Source organism: Balearica regulorum, chromosome Z (genome assembly GCF_011004875.1).
Source record: "Balearica regulorum gibbericeps isolate bBalReg1 chromosome Z, bBalReg1.pri, whole genome shotgun sequence".
In the NCBI taxonomy this organism is placed as follows: Eukaryota; Metazoa; Chordata; class Aves; order Gruiformes; family Gruidae; genus Balearica; species Balearica regulorum.
This window is the reverse complement of record NC_046220.1, coordinates 1,973,973-1,991,321: the sequence shown is the minus strand read 5'-3', so window position 1 is coordinate 1,991,321 and position 17,349 is coordinate 1,973,973. Positions and strand designations below refer to the sequence as shown.

Genomic DNA, 17,349 nt, shown 5'->3' with positions numbered 1-17,349 from the left:
GCCACATTTATCCAAATACCTTGAGCAGTGATTTTCTTAGGTCAGTCACAAAGTAAGAGTAAACTAACACAAGGTGCCGCAGGGTTCTAAAACACGAGAGCCAGCAGAATAAAGGAAGACAAAGCAATCTGAAATTACCTCTACCTTACCAAATTAATGTAACATGGAAAACTCTAACAATGTAATACACACAATTAAAACAACAATGGTAATGCACACATCTTGGAAAGGATGCGCTAAATTCCAAAGGGTAATTGGATTTTCAGAACTGCAAGTGGGGTTTTTTCCCAGTTCAGTCATGACAGGGCCAGAAGGTAATGATACATCTGCCATGATGCAACAAGCAGACCTGTCTTCTGTCAAGAGTTGAAATCATAAAGGAATAAGCTGTCGTTAGCAACCTCTCTCCAAACAGTAGAGCTGTCATCTCATTGTTTTCCTTTGCTGGCATGGGGGCTGGTGTGGGCTTACATACCCTGTCAGTTCAGTATTAGTCTAAGCTTTTAACCTTTTCTTGAATTTCTGACTCAATATTTATTAACTCCTATACGGCTTATTATGTATTATTATGTATTTTGTGATCAATTAGTATTGCTTTCAACTAATTATGCAACTTTGCCTTCTACCTGCTTGGTGATCAGTATTTCGAATCAGTATTTGAGAGATTATCATTCCTCATGAAATATTTTAGCAGAAATTAAATATATTGGTTTTTTAATTCTCTTTCCAGAGTATGATGTATTTTATGCCAATTATATGTGACCAATTATTTAGTAGTACATTGTAATTTGTGTTTAGGTTTTTAGAAAGACCTCAAAACACCATCCAACCAGCTACGTAGCTTAAGTTTTCTTAATATTATCCCCATGAAAGTAGGAGTTGTAAATACAAGTTTTCCTAAGAAGTACTTTACAGGCAATGTTATTTCTATGGTCTAACAGAATGAATAAAAGCAAATACATACACCACAGCCATAAAATTAATACTTGAAAGAAAACAATATAGCACATTATTGTCCATTTTAGTGAAATTTTCCTTCCAGGAAAATATTAGAATGCCCAAATATGATTATGACTACTCTGGCACTACAACTGACTGACAATAAATAAATGAAGTATTTTAACATCTTTCTGCAACATTATACTTAGGAGATATAAAAGGTATATAAATATTAGTATTCTGTGGAAGAACTGGAATTGCAGTGAAATGCCAGCTCTGTTTTTTTTTCCAGGAAGTGTCACTTGCCCATCTTATTGAAATTATGCTAAGCACGTATAAACTGTAAGACAAAATTTTAAATCTTAAGTTCCTAAAATATGACCGCTAGAACGAAGAGGACGTTGTCTAATGAGATATTCCCTGCTTAAAAGTGAGATATAAAAGTTTTTCAGCAAGAATTGTTAGTGTAGTTTAAACAAAGCATGATATCTTGACAACATGTAAATATCCACTTTTGAAACTGGCAGTTACTAACCAGTAAGGTTATTAAATCACATAAAAGTTATGGCAGGTAAACGTACTGTTGTTACACTGAATGATTTTGTTGTTCCATTCAACCAAGTTACAAAAGTAATGACATCTTATTGCATGCTGAAGAAAGTAACCACCCTCTGTGATTCTCAGTAAATATTACCAACCTGATAGTTTTATACAAATGATTTATATTAACATGAGTGAATAAATCCAATATTCTGACCAAAAATATTCTTAAGAACAGAAATTGTTAAGAAAATGCAGTAAGAAGAGCAAGATAAACTCAAGAGAAAAATGAAGCTGTTTTATCAGCCATTAAAGAACAATTTCCGCAGTTGATGCCCATCTCATGCAAACCTTTTTTTGTTTGTTCATGGAAAGTCAGATTTTTGGGTGCTGCTGCATTTTTTTCTGAGGTTCTTTGAAGAAGCTATTTTTCTCATTCCGTTACCCCTATGTGAAGTATTAATTCTGCTTCAAATAATAATAAAAATATCTAAGCTATCTTAAAGTGTGCTGAATTAGAAACCAGGCAACAATTCTTGGATGTTTTTTAATTTTTTTTTTTTTTTTAAATCAACTAACCGACAGTTGCTGTAGTTGAATTTTATTAGCATCCTTGGGACCACAGCTATCTCAGGTAACTAATGTACTGAACTTGCAAAGACATGGAAAGTATCCATCAGTTTCTTTGTACTTGTGCAGTAAACTGATGTCTTCTTTAATCCTGAGAAGAATGGTATTAAATGACCAAACTCAGGTAAGCTGAGGTCCCATTTCGCCGAGGAACAAACTTCCTCTGTAAGCTGATCAACTTCAGCTTCTCCTTGCCTAACACTCAGCAGACTTTAAAGCCCAGACTCTGCTTCTCCAACCACTACAGAAGGAGTATAGAGCAGGAGCTGACGTTTGCACCCCTTCTTGCATGTTCCCCTATGTCACTGGTACACCTCCCCACCGAATCTTTAAACTACCATCCATGTTGTTGCCACTCAACAACGAGCCAGAGAAGCATCCTCTTCTAACGTCTTCCTCCTCAAGAGCCTGGTGACCGAGGTCCTCACAACTGACCGAGCCCCTGAACTACCTAAATGAAACCAGGAACGTAAATCCTTAATTCTTGACACCCCAAGGAAATGCTTTCATCACTGAATTAGAAAATTTACCTCCATATCTCACCATCTCCTCCTGGCGCTGCTTCAGTCATTGTATATACGACAAAATAGTAACTGATCTGAGACAAGCCTGACTCTACAGACAGTGCATAAGACATGTGTGTTTAACGTAGAAGAGACAGGTTAAAATTCCTCTTCTAATTTACATTTATTTATTTATATAATTTAAATAAATTTATTTATATAATTTGCATTTATTTATTAAAAAAAAAAAAGGCAAGGAAAACCAAACCCTGAATCACTTCACTGTGGTATTACCATTAAAAGTGGAATAGTCCCTCATTCCCAGAGGAGGGACATGAACTCTCTCACACGTCAGATGACTGCTTCTGTCAAAAATCAGTATCTCCCACTGCAGAAAGTTTCAGTAGAAAAAATTCTGTTTTAACAAAACAACAAACCTATGCACTATTTATTTTGTAACGTATTTATCTTTTTATTTATCTTTTTATCATTTTTGTTTTAAATATCTTTATAGTATGTATTATAATTTTAATTAAGCCTTTCTTACAGCTTTACTGCTTTATATTATCACATTTGCCTTTTTTTATACTTGTTTTTCTAAAGTAGATCTTTTCCTACAGTCTTTTAATGTATTTACACATATCTGTCTCTCACATTCTATACACTTTTCTCCCTTCTCCTTTTCCTACAATCTGTTCTCTACCTTGACACTTGTTCTCTTCTTTCATATTTCAGAATCTCTTTTACATGATCAAGCTTGAATTTCTGAATTAATGCATTAATGTTACCTCTTCACATAAAACCTTGTAAACTATTCCCAACACCTATTACACAAAAGATTTAACCTACACAACAGAATTTGATATAGAAGATAGAAATATTACCTAAAGGAACCACCCAGATGAAAAGAAAAACCACACTTCTAGCTACTTGAATTCCACCAGGATACTTCTCCTTGGATCTTTTCTTTCCAATGTGTATCAGCCCCAAACCACTAGCAGGAGGATAAATTTTAAGCCTTTATATTGCTCCCCTATTCCATACATGCTTTAAGAGAAAAGTTTTTCATTTTTTTCTTGAAAGTGTTGTACCAGAGAGAAATAGTCTCTTTTCTTTCCTTAACTTCCTGGTTAGGAGAGCAGTATCAGTTCATCCTGCTCAATCCACTGCTCACTGGTAACTTCAGCTTTTGCTTCCCTGTTTTCAGTTTTTCCAAGAAATGAAATGAAACTTGCTTGTGGTAGTCTCGTCACTCTCCACAGAGAAAAGCAGTAGATAAAAAGATACAGGTTTGACCTACCTAGAGGGGGTTTTTTTGTTTGTTTGTCTTGTTTTGTTTTCAGGAACGCAGAGGTGATATTTCTGGACTAGTTTCTGCACAAAAGACATTTAAGCACTACTTTCACAATATATTTTTTTTTAAGTGAAAACCTACTCTCCAGCAAATGTTTTAAGCTACCTGCATATGTTTCACACTCACACCACATCAGTGGAATTTTCAAATCCTAGATACTATTACACACTTCACACAGTTTATTAAAATAAAAAAAAATTAAAAATCCATGATCTCCTGTCATCAGCACTGTAATCTTATACTTTGATAATGTCTGCTGGTTTCATTCAAGGATGAGACCTCTTCTTAACAGAAACAGTGGAAGATCAAGGAAAATAATTCCTTAATTCGAACCAGCAACATTGCATGAGGAGTTATCATAATTTCCATTCAGGCCATTTACTGTGTAGGTCAGTTATTTTCATTTCATAACAGACAGAAGTGTCTAAATCAACTAGAGCACTGAATACCAGAAAAACCAGAAAAGGATGCAATTTTTATTATTATTAACTAAAATTGGAGTCCTTATACTCACTCTACCATAATTTCCTGTATTTGGAAGAGAAATCTATATGATCTGTACATGAAGTAGACATGATATCAGCATGTTGCTATCTATATTCTCTTTTCAGTCATAACATAATGATTTCATATACGTTCAGTGTGGTTCAACTTCCATAAAGTACTGCCTTATCTAACCAGATAGACACCCAATTCCCACTACAGTGACTACAGGATACAAAAAATAGTATACATTATTATAATACAATTGAATATGATCTAATCTTCATTTTGCCTTAAAAAAAAAATAAATTGCAAATAGTATGTGTTCTAAACATGCAGTACATTTACCAGAATTTTAAGATGCACAAAAAGGGAGAGTGGCTTTTACAGTAGCTGGAATTACTCAGCTAAAGAGACCTACGAATTTAAAAACCATGCTAAGAAAGAAGTCAGTCAAAAGATAAGAGCACAAAGTCTGATGTCCCAATGTGATCAAATGATTAAATTTTTTAAAAGTAATTTTTCTCATCAAACTCTTTGGGATTTTTTCCTGTGTTTTTTGAAGAAGCATTCAAAAAGCAGAAATACATCATCTATTTTTAAGCATAATAACCATTTGAGGGAAGAGATCTGATCTCTGTCACACTGGCACAATCATTAAATAAAATAAAAATAACAAAACAGGGAAAGGAACTGTAACTCTCCTCCACTAGACATCTCTTAAAGATTATCTGTTAATTTAGGGATAGTATCCCAGTCTTAAATGCTCAGCCTCTCATGTTAGCCCAGAGAGCAGCATCTCTAGGAAAGAACGAAAATGCAGATATGTAAGCATTCCTACGAAAATTTAAGTAGCTACAGCTCTTCGGGTTTCTTGGGAAAGGTTTTGGAACTTGCAGTCTAGAAATTAACCTCCTACACTGGACCTACCATACACCTATATTACATTCAATAATCCTAAAGTACTTTTTGTTCTGCCACTGAGTCTTGATTTGAAATTAACAAAAACTTTATGTTAAAAGAAGGCAAGCATCACTTTCACAAGTTTAGGTTTCTTTTCCACACAAAGTGTAGTCTGGTGCTTTGTTAGTGGATTATACAAAACAAAAATAACTTCATGGCTCAATCTTTTCATATGTTTTATACAAAAAAAAAGAAAAGAAAACATGTTTGAAGAGAACCATTTTCTATATTGAATACTTTAAACCTAGCTGCAGCAAATTCAACTTCATTTAGCAAAACGAGTACAATCACAGTGACAACACTGATATTTAGAGTGGAACTTTACCTTAACTTGGTAAATCTAACAGAAATAGTGACTTTTAAATAGGCTTTTCTAATGTTTACTACAGGAAGTTTCATGTAGGTAGCTGCATGCAAGAGATGAATTACACCTACAAAGTTCCAATGTTAAAAACATTACACAAATCGTGCATTGTCTCTCACATAGATGTAAATGTAACAAAACAGTGTTCATAAAATGTAAATGTTTTTTACTGTCAAGTATTGATAGGTGAATCAGAATGAATCAGTATTCAGCGCAAAACTGAAAAAGGCTGTGCCTCTAATAAATTCAGTACAAGCCTAGCAAAAGAGCCTGCTGTTATCATGAAAGCTCATGTTATCATGAGATTGCAACAGACGTTGAGTGAAAATACGTACAAATTTAATGAAATGTAAAAGAAAACACTTCAAATAATAACAAATTTCTGTAGTGCCTTCTATTGCATCTCATCGCCTGCTAAGGGCTCTTGTCACGTTAGCTGCCATATTAAACTACATGGCAGTGCTGCCGCAACGACATGACATACAACTAGAATTTTTTTTAACGTAAGAGAGAAACTTGGTTCCATTTGAAAAAAGTTCTGAAAAAAACCAAGCAAGTATTCCCATCATAAACAAAATGATCATATAAGGAAATACTGAATGATGTTTAACAAATTAAAACATCACAGATTTAGAGCTCTTCATATACAGGTACACACATGCATATGCACACACAATTGTACATACACGCACTTTCACTTACCTCAATAGCTCTCTTTATATATGGTATCTGCGTGCCACTGTCCAGATCTTCATTAATTATAAGTCTCCTAGCCCACTGACCTGCTCTGACAACGCCATTACCATGAATTAGGGCCAGTAGCTTGTCAGGATTTGTTAATGCATCTTCACTCATAAAGATAAAGCTCTTTGGTTCAGTCTCAGTTGCATCAACCTGCAATTAGAGACAACACGCACTTTTATGCATCAATAAAATTTTTTAAAAGAACATCTCTAGTTATAAAGTTAGCCACCAAATCGCTGTAAAAACTTTCACCATTTAACAGCTATTTGTATGCATACTATGGGGACTAATGTGTGCCCAGTACTAAGTAAAAATATAGTAGAAGCTAATACCTGTGCAATTTAACTTCAAAACATAAAAATATACCACAGTTTAGAACAGTAGTCCAAGGGAGATTTAAATCAAAAAGGGGGTAAAAAGTATGCTAAAGCTTTGAACCATCAGTTGTTTACAGAAATTTACTGGCAAAAAAGAAAGTCCATAAAAGAACAACCTGTGGGAGGAAAAAAAAAAAAAAAAAAAATCAGGTAATTTGTCACCTCTGATATGCCTGAAGCAACAATAAAAGTCTTACATAATATGAAAAAAATCCTAGAGAGTTCCATCTCAGCCACCTCAACATAAATACCCAATAAGCCACGTATGAAGCAGTATTGTAAATTTGTCTATTATAAATTTAATAGTGGAGGCCTAATAAAATATAGAAATTCAATTTGGGTCTAAATAATGGCTTAAGAGTCCTGCACCTGGGTCAATGCTTAAGTACTTTGCTGTAGGAACAGACCAACAACCAGCTTTGATATTCAGTAAACCGTAATCTAATTCTGAGTTTTAACGAACTGAGTTCTAACTCTGGAGAGTAAAACAGCACTTTTTGTTCAATAAAACCAGAATTTCTATAAAACAGGTGTACACTTGGGTTAGCAAGCCTGGCTCAAGGCAAAAGAACTGTGCTGGTGTAAACACCACGAGGGCAGAAAGAAACATCCCGTCTACTCATTCCTCCCTTTCTACCATATAAATAGATAGAAAAGGAAGAACAGAACAGGCAAATCTCCCCGTCCTCCCCCCCATGACCTGCACAGGCAAACTGTACAGCTGCCAGGAACAACCCTGATTGTCTTGCACTCTGCAACAGCGATGAAAAGCAGATGAGGACATGAGCCTTACGTTGAGACAGGAGGAATGGCTGTTTGTTTGGATTATGTCGGCTCCTCTCTCATACACGGGTATGTATTCTTAATTACCCTTACCTTTGGAAAAATTAATTCTGCGTGAATCTGCCAGACTTTTTAAACGCAAATCCTTCTGAATATTTTTTTAATGAAGTCAATGAGGCCACTTGAACAAAAGGAATTCCTAACTGGAAGAATGGTCCTGTCTCTCTTTAGCACCTGCTGTAGCACTGAAGACCTTATTCCCTGCTCCAAAATGAAATAACATCTCATGTGCCTCAGCTTGTACTTTCTACACCAGGAAATGTACACACCTTCTCTCACATTTTGTGAGAAAATGGAAAACATAGTAAAAAATACATTTTAGTGAAAAGAGTTTAGGATATATAAGTCCAACAGGTACATACTGGAGCTACAGTCAGATCATGCTGCTGCTTCTGAAGTAGCAGTATCGATACCTTAAAATTTAACAATAAAATCAGACAACACTAAATCTCAGATAGTACTTGGCAAGTTCTAATTGACTTTTGCACATAAACTGAATACTTACAATACTGTAATTAAGAAAAAACATTGTGAATTTGCATTTCAGACAAAGATACAACTTAGCTGTATGTTTTAGTATTATTTATAAACTAAATTTTTGTTTAGTATTTAGGAAAAACTGGCATTCAGTAATCATATGTACTAGAAGATCTGAATAGTTCATACTTCTGCAAATATGATAGTTTAAAAAAGTTATCTAACAAGATCATAAAAAAATAACTCTTCATTCTCTTCCTCAAATTAGTCACATTTGCAAACTTTTTTTCAAGCTAATTTATCTTCAAACATTAAGCAGTAATTCATTAGATCAAGCTTTCACTAAAGAACGTGCATAAAGGTCACTCCTGTGTACAACGTAACTTTATTGACAAATCAAGGTAGAATACCATTTAGTGCTAGACACACTGAACCCGCATAAAATAATTTCTATTTATTAGCCACTTTCTCTTCTGGACCAACTCATGAGCACTTATTTCTGATCCTTTATTTAAAGACAAACTGAATAAATTCAGTAAAATACTGAACTTCAATTAGTTCAATTTAACAATTTGATTGAACATTGTTATTCACAGGCAATAACAATCTTCCAGTAATCTGTAGCTAGAAATGTCAAATCAGTCTAAATTCCACTGAAAATTTGTTGTTTAAAAGTACTGTTTAAAGTTTAATTTTCCTTTTCTCAGATTTATTTTTCCAATGCACAACTATACCTTCAGGTTTATGAATGTATGCAGTCATGGTGAATTCTGAGTTATGCACTCTACATACATTATGTCAGTTTTAAGGTTTCCAAACAGTGAATTTATTTTTCCGTATGAGCTCTGTCTCAAATGAACTATCACCCAATACAGTGATATACCAGTCTACAGAATACTTTAGCAGCATGCTAGTTAATATTTTGCAGTTGCTATCAATATATAGGGTAAGATCAAACTATATTTGGAATCTAATCCTACTGATGTTCATGCTACCACATTGGCATTATGACTCAATTTTCAGTTCTTAGCCATTACCAACCCAAGATGCATGAGACCTGGCTGGGCTCTAGGGTTTTTTTTATTTTGTACATTGGAAGTTTTTAAATTTAAAATCGAACGTTGAATTTTTAAAGGGAACACCTCCCACTAATATTTTTCTTGTTCTGGTTGAGAAACAGAATAAAAATTATGAGCCTGGAGCCTCGAAACAAGTGAAACAGGTGTAACTTGTGACTGGAGGAAAGAATATGGCAAATAAATGGAACTGAAACTGAAAAGACTCAAGAAGATTCCAAGAACTGTGAGCAGCTGTTGGAGAGATAAAACTGCTGAGTTGCTTTGCAAGATAAGAAAGTCTTCTGTAACATGGTTCTACATAAAGCTCGCTAACTCACTTGTGTTACAGTCTTCACAAAATTGAATATCCCAATTTATAATTTTTCACTCAAAATTATTAAAAATGAAAACTGCTGATCAATATCACAAGCAGCTAGTTAGCACTTGGTCATTACTACAACTAACAACTCACCTAAAATCAGTGGAATTTTTACAAAACAACTATTGATGACTTGGGTAGTAAAATAGCCAAAAGGAACACACAGTGGAGATAAGAGACCATTGTTTCTCAAAGAAAAATAGTTCTTGTCTGTCTGGTAGATCAAGAGAACTACTGAATGAAGTTTTAGCTATTGAAGTGAAAGAGCAAAGCATTGATAAGTTAGAAGATTCTGCAAAGTGAGATGTTTCAGTGCCATTGTCAATAAAACATGTTAGTAATTATTTAAACTTCCATCTCAGGCCTTCCCAGAAGCCATTAAAGATGCATTTAATTCAGAAGCACCCTCTATTTGTCCTCAACAGCCAAAGAACAGCAAAGATCAATCACTGATTATGCCATTAAAACTAGAGAAATACTAAGACTTCATCTGGATAAAAAAATTGCTGTCTTCTTTATATTCATAATATAACTTTCAATGGAGCAGAAAATGAGAAATTTAAAAGAAATAATTGAATGGCTTCTCCCTGAATATGAGTCTCTTCATTTATATCTTCAAGTCCAGTAGTATATGTTGAACATTAAGAGAACTACAATACTTTACAGTAACAATTATGCAATATCCATCTCAGCCTCCCCGTGTAGAAAAAAAATCTTCAGATTTAGGTTTTGACAGAGATGCTGATGTAATAAGATAATGGGTGAGCTTTCCTGATTTCCAAAATGCTCATTTTCATATCTGAAAAGAAACTTACAAACAATTGTGTTCAAAACTGAAGCTGCTACCTGAGAAAACAAAATAAAGACAGCAAGTTGGACTTTGCACATGAAGTTGAAATTAAGAAAGATGAGAGACATGAAATGCTGTCATCCTAAACCTTTGAAGCACAGCATTTCTGCACACTTCTAAAATCATGCTGAAAAAAAAAAAAGTACTCCTCAACACATTTTTCATATATTCGTTACACTGTCTACTTCATTATCGGCTAACAGAAAAAGGAAAACCAATACAGCAACTTTCAGATCACCTGTGACAAAACTCAGAAAAAACACGTTTTCGTATTCACCCCTAAAATGTTCATATAGTAAGGTCATATTCATAAGAAGATCCATCAGATCAAGGTCCCAGGGTCCTGTTTCTAACAGCTGGCTGAATGCTTAGGTGAACTGTATGAGAACAGAGTGGTTATAGAGTGACTCTTCCCTGGTTTTGGCAACCTGTAACTTTGGAGCCTCCTGAGCCAGAGTTTATAAGTGGACAAGCATGTACAATATAGTTCAATGCACCTATCCCACCTTAGATTTGTCAAATGGTTTTTTTGAATGCATTTTTACCTTTCTCCTTGATAGTATTCTGTGGCGATGAGTTCCACAATATAATTAGGACGTATATGAAATAGTACTGCCACTCTTTCAGTACAGATCTCCTGCCTGATAATTTAAACTTGATGCCCCTTAGCTTCTCTATTATGAAAAAAGCAAAAAACCATTCCCTATTCATCTTCTCTACACCTTTCATGATTTTATAGATTTGTCATATTCCTTCCTCAGTCATCTATTTTCCAAGCTGAAGAATCTTTGTCTAATCTTTCTTTGTCTGAAAAGCATTTCATGCCTGTGATCATCCTTGTAACCCTCCTCTGTATTTTTTTTTTTAATTCTTCATATCCTTTTTGATATGGTGTCCAGACTCCATGCAGTGTTCAAGATGGGGGCCCACATAATGAGTGGAATGACGATGTTTTTCTGTTTTGTTCTCAACGCCTCATAATTCCTAACATCCTATTTGCTTTGAGGGTTTTTTCACTGCCATTGAGCACTAACTGATGTTCTCAGAGAACTATTCACGATCACTCCAAGCTCTTTCCTGAGTTGTAATAGCTCATTTAGAGGCCACCATTGTGTTTACAGAGTGAGTTATTTTCCCCATAATTTCACATTTACCAGAATTGAATCTCATGTCATTTTATCGTCCAATCATTCAGCATCATGAAAATATTTCCCAACTCATCACAATCAGCTTTAGATTTAAGGATTTTAAATAATGTTAGAAAAAAAACAGCAAAGTTTGTTAGCTTCTATTAATTCCTTTTTTCCTTTTATTCATAACTATGTCAGTGCAGACCTTAATAACACTGCACCAGTAACAGCTTATTTCATCTGTAAAATATGAACACCTTTTTTTCCTTTTAACCAATTATTAACTCATAAGGGTACTCCCTCCTCCTATGCCATGACAGTGGCTTTTTTAAAAGCATTTGGTAAGCTTGTTCACAGCTCGCTGGAAATCCATGTACTCTTTTACTGACAAGATCTTTCTTTTTCATGTCATCTCCGACTCCGTCAATGAATTCTAGCAGGTTTTTTAAAAAGAAACCTGTACTGACTTTTCCTTCAATATATTATTTCCTCCTGGTACACAGGAATCACTATGAATCACTCCTGGAGGCCCTTCAAAGACTATCACATTTACTCTTTTTCCATTCCTTTGATGAAAATAGCTGATTTCAGCAGTAAGTTACATACTAGTTGGCTGTTCTGCAGCTTCGTATTTGACTTCTTAGTACCCTGGGCTTAAAAACCATCTCATCCTGGAATTTGATTATTATATGACATATCAATTTGTTCTAAGATCTCCTTTACTGATATGTCAAATTTCAGACAGTTCCTCAGAATTATATCCTGTTTAAAAAAAATTTAATAATAGTCAAGTGTGGAAACTGGACAGATAACATTGGAAAGAACCATGCTAGTTTTTCTCATTTGAGCTGAGCATTCCTTTTGCATGCAGTTCATCTATCACCTTCATCAGCTCTCTTTTTTTATTAGCCTTTACAGCTGTAACAAGCTCCTCAAATTCAGTTTTGAGTGACCTTACTGTGACTTTATATGTACCTTGCCAGCATTTATACTCTTTTCTGTTTTCCTCACTTGCACAGGAATTACTCTTGCTGCAAGTGGTCTCATCACTTCTATTAACCTCCTTTACCAGTTTAAACTGGGTCTCTTTGTGTTGTTACTTGGGAGTCTGTCAGTGGTGATTTAAACATAGCCTTTAGACAGATTAAATTTTTCACCTTCTACATACATTGTTTCATTTTTCTCATTTTTGTAGTCCTCTTCATAACCTATTTTTGACTGTAGTGAGGGCTTCCTACACATAATAATCATCACTGAAGAACAGTGCTCATACCTTGTCCTAAATTTTCCACGCCACTCACAAATAAACAGCTGCATATATTTTATGAGCTCTTACTTTGCTCCAAAATGCAATTAAACTATGACAATTTGCAGAAGCTGGAAATAATATATCTGAGAATAGCTTAAAAGTACTACTGACAAACTACATCAGTGCTCACTACATAATACATGGCTTGAGGAAGCCTTTCAACACATTATCTGTCTGGAACACGGAGGTAGTCCTTGGACCAAAACTTCCCCGACAAAGAAAACCAGCTGTCCAGAGAAGTTCCAGAGACCACGGCCAGCATCGCACCAGGCAGACTGCCACCATGAACCCAATCCTCTTCTCTGTCTACCCAGGGAAGTCTGAAGCTGGGAAATGCTTTCTCCAGTGCTCTCAAGTCTTGGGGCATCGGCATGGCTTACGTGGTTTAGCAGGTTGGGAGTGCAGAAGAGAGCTGCTGCTCCCCCTTCGACTGCTCCGTGGAGCTGCCAGCACAGCTCCTTCTGCCCTGACCAGGAGACACTGGCAAAGCTTGGCTGGGAAACCGTAAGTAGTTTGGGCAGGTTATCAAAACGTTCCTGAACCAGCACTCAGGGAATGGAAATGGGAACTGTGAAATGTTACAGAACTGCTAAAGCAAAGGACATTTTCCTTCCTTAGCCCAAATGGGTTTTGACTGAATATGAAGAACTGGCTGAGAACAACAGTAATGCAAGAGCTTCTAAAAGACCGTAAGAATCCTTTATGGTAGTGATGGAAGACCTACACGGTGCTGTCACACTACAGTCTCCCCTACAGTCTCCACTACAGAATACAAAAATACCTGAACAACATCATGGTATTGCATGTATTTACAAACACTCTCACCCGTGTTCTTTGGGGAATGCTTCATCGCTTCCAAGGGTTGATCAAACATTTTCACTAAGCAACACCTCATATTACATACATGTTATAAGCTACTGAAAAAGTGTGTTTTAAAAAAATAGGCTTAGAGTAGTTTACTGAAACTGAATTTAAGTTCATTCCTGGCTGTAAAGGCACATTTGTTCTCTACATCCAGCTGCAGAGATCTCATAATATTCACAAATACTTTTCAAAAAGCTTACAGTTCCTCTATCAAAACTACCATATTTTGAAAATTCTGGTATCTGGTAAGGCAATGAGAGCTCAGCTTTCAGAAATCAAACACAGGAGAAGTGAGGTGGAACCACATCTCCAGATGCACGCACACGCTGTATGCCAAGGCAGTGTCCTGAGACAGCACCCTGCACAGAGCCCTGGCACACTTTGTCTTCATCTGAATACTGGATTGAAGGCTCTGCTTTTTTACAGATCCAAACAAACAACACCTTTAGGACAAAATAAAATTTATGCTTACTGGGAGAGTTACTTTCTTCAAGTGGCATTCCTTTTCCAGTAGTTCATGAACGTATTTTGTAATGATCTGGAAGAAAAAAGAAAAAAAAAACCCAACAAAAAGGTTAAGAAGAAATGCAGACAGACATTAAACCACACAGAAATTACATATCCAGGCAGACAACTTCTAGGCTAGTTGGTTGAACTTCTAAGCACTTGTATATGTTTTGCCACTTATCTGAATTCTTTACTATACCACTAATTATAGAACTTGAAGCATTACACAAAAAGGCCTTCTCTGTCCCTCAGAAAAGGCTGCTTGCCAGTACAAAGAAATTATAACTGTACCTGTGATTCCATCATGTGCTGCTGTGTGAATAATTATGTGCCTCAAAACTAAGGATTATAACCAATTAATATATACTCAGGGGTACAAGAAAGGCTCTCTTTTGCAAAGAAATACTTTAAAAGCATTTTTTCCATAAGCAGGACTCCTGAAACCCTCTCCCCTGCAGGTTCACTTCATGAGCTACACGGAGAGCAGATCTTTAGTCACCCTCAGCACAAGTTGCCTTGCCATTTCTATTCACTGAACAGGGGAGGGATGGGTCAAAGGTTTCTAAATAGAAGAAAAACCCTGACTGATTCCCCGCTATGGGGGAGTTTAAGTCTCTTGTCTCCATGTAGAAATAAAATTGAAATTTTAGACCTGAAACAAAAGGAATTATTTCAAAGAGCAACCAAAAAAAAAAAAAAAATCAACCTAGTCGTAATGAAGGACTTGCTGTCTCGAATATAACAAAGTTGTTCACACTTCAAAGGCTTGCCTAATATCTAGGGAAATTTATTTTCACCCTTATATATTTCAAGAAAAATGGAGATGCAGACATAAGAACTTTCTAACTATTATTAATTTGGGAATTAAGATGAGGAACAAACTAAAGCTCTTTGCCCATATGAGGCTGTAAAAATGGTTAGGAAGTAACTGCCTGGATTTCACTGGCTACAGGAGTTTTTTTTTTAAAAAAAAAGGCAGGAAAAAGAAAAAAAAAAAAGACAAATTAAAGAGGGAAAAAGTGGTCATTAAGAGCCTCAAATGGTGCTTGCCTTCCCTTTAAAGCTTGGGGAACTATGTTTAAATTCCAGACAGGACAAGATCTAAGTCCCAAAGTATTAATCCAAAAGTATCTGGGTACAAACCCAGCTGGTATTCTTTAGTCCAGCCCCTCAAGGCCACAATTACAGCCAGCTGAACCCACAGCATATTAAGCCACAACAGAGACGTCGCTGTAACAAAGCTCTCAAGTGATGGCATCTTAACAACGCACTATGAACTGAGCAAGTAGGAGCCAGGGTATCATAAACTTCAATTTTAATTTTCCAAGTGCACAATTACCAAATAAAGTTTCAATGAAGTCCAAAAGTTTTCATTATGTACATGTGAGCAAACACAATATGCAAACGTTTGGAACACATTTGAACAAATTAGAGGTACTGATGAAAGCTAATTAAAGATGTTGGTGTGTGACCCTCCCTTCCTTTCACAAAACCCCCAAATCTTTATTAGCATTACGTGAATTGTTTGCTACCCTGCTCAAATATGGTTATTGATAGAATTATGTTCAAAAAACTTTATGGTTTTAAAGAAAATAAGTCTTACTGAACATTACTATCTACAGGGAAACTGCATTTGGAGAAGGAATTTAGCTGTGAGCGATGAGTTGATTTAAGCCATGTTTATCCCCAAAGCAGTATGTTAGGAACATGCATACAGTGTAATTTTACCTTCAGGGCCAAACTTTTTATGGTTCACCGAAATCAAGTTCGGTGTAATGCCAACAAGTAAAGCAGTTAAGTTCCTGCAGTCTCAGATGCTGATGCTGTACAGACACTAAAATGAGTATAATGATAATATGGCCTCAAACATAGAAATTTTATTTTTCACTCTAAATCCAGGCATCTACTAACCATCAAAAACCCTAAAAGACACTTGGAAGAAAAAAAAATTGGTATGAAGAAAATATATTTTAGACACCACTTGCAAAAATCTACCCTTTTTTGCAGCTATGTATTTGTATCTATTTCTTCTATTCTCTCTCATCTATTTAGACTGTAATGTTTTCAGGGCAAAAGTATACCTTTACTCTTTTTTTCCGCAGCCTGGTTCAATGGGGCTCTGATCCTAACTGGCTCTTTATGCAAAAAATAAAATAAAATAAAATAAAATAAAATAAAATAAAATAAAATAAAATAAAATAAAATACGAAGCGGTATCAGCCTTAAAAACGGGACTTATATCAGTAGAGCACTCTGTTATGGCAAAGACTTAAGCTAATGAATGCTTTTAATAAAAGTAAACGTGAAAAAAGATATAGTAGGTTGGAGTCTTGGATGCAAAGTGTGAGATTATGATCCCCAGGCTGGTGAGCACCTGGATGGTCTCCATGGCCCAGAGAGAATTGAGGAAAAATTGCCCCAGTACAACATGTAAGACCACAAGACGGGTTTTTTGGCAGCAGCAGATCAAGAAGTTCAGGGATATCCTAGCAATGGCTGGTATGCTCTCAGCTGTAAAGGACAGAAGGTGACACGCAGAAATTCTCAAAGTAGCACCAAAGCCCAAAATTTCCAAGATTTGAAAACATCATCCAAATGGCCAGGTTTCCTGCACTTAGCATGGATGTGCCCAGAAAATCTAGCAAAATCCTGTCCCATCTAGGAATATGGCTGCAAGTACTGAAAATGCTACAAATCCAACATTACTTTGGGAATTTTATGCTTTAAATACTTCTTGTGATTTTATGCCTGATCTGCAATTTTGAAAAATTAACTTTTAAAATATTTTTTTTATAGGCATTAAAAAGAGAAGGGAACTGTGCTATACTATTTATATAGCACTAGCTAGACTCACTATTACAAATCTATCCAATTTAAATAACCACCACTTCTTTGAGTAGTATTAGCTTGTGTATACTGGTATTTTATCTTTAAGGTCTGAAAACTCTTGTAGGATGTTGAAACGTGTCTTGTGACTTCTTGCACAAGAAGGTGACTATGGTTACACCCTATAAACTCTCCTGGACTTATCATCA

General features: G+C 35.6%; 1 protein-coding gene across 4 annotated transcripts in view; it reads right to left on the bottom strand.

The window, feature by feature from the left end:
* Positions 1-17,349, bottom strand: part of ARB2A (ARB2 cotranscriptional regulator A) — a 264,926-nt gene that overhangs the window by 197,084 nt on the left and 50,493 nt on the right. For all 4 annotated transcript variants that reach the window (XM_075739805.1, XM_075739807.1, XM_075739806.1 and 1 more), the window contains 2 exons: positions 14,280-14,345; positions 6,479-6,670 (listed from right to left, as the gene is read on the bottom strand). In XM_075739805.1, the coding sequence (XP_075595920.1) occupies positions 6,479-6,670; positions 14,280-14,345 (258 nt within the window). The remainder of the gene's footprint in view (positions 1-6,478; positions 6,671-14,279; positions 14,346-17,349) is intronic.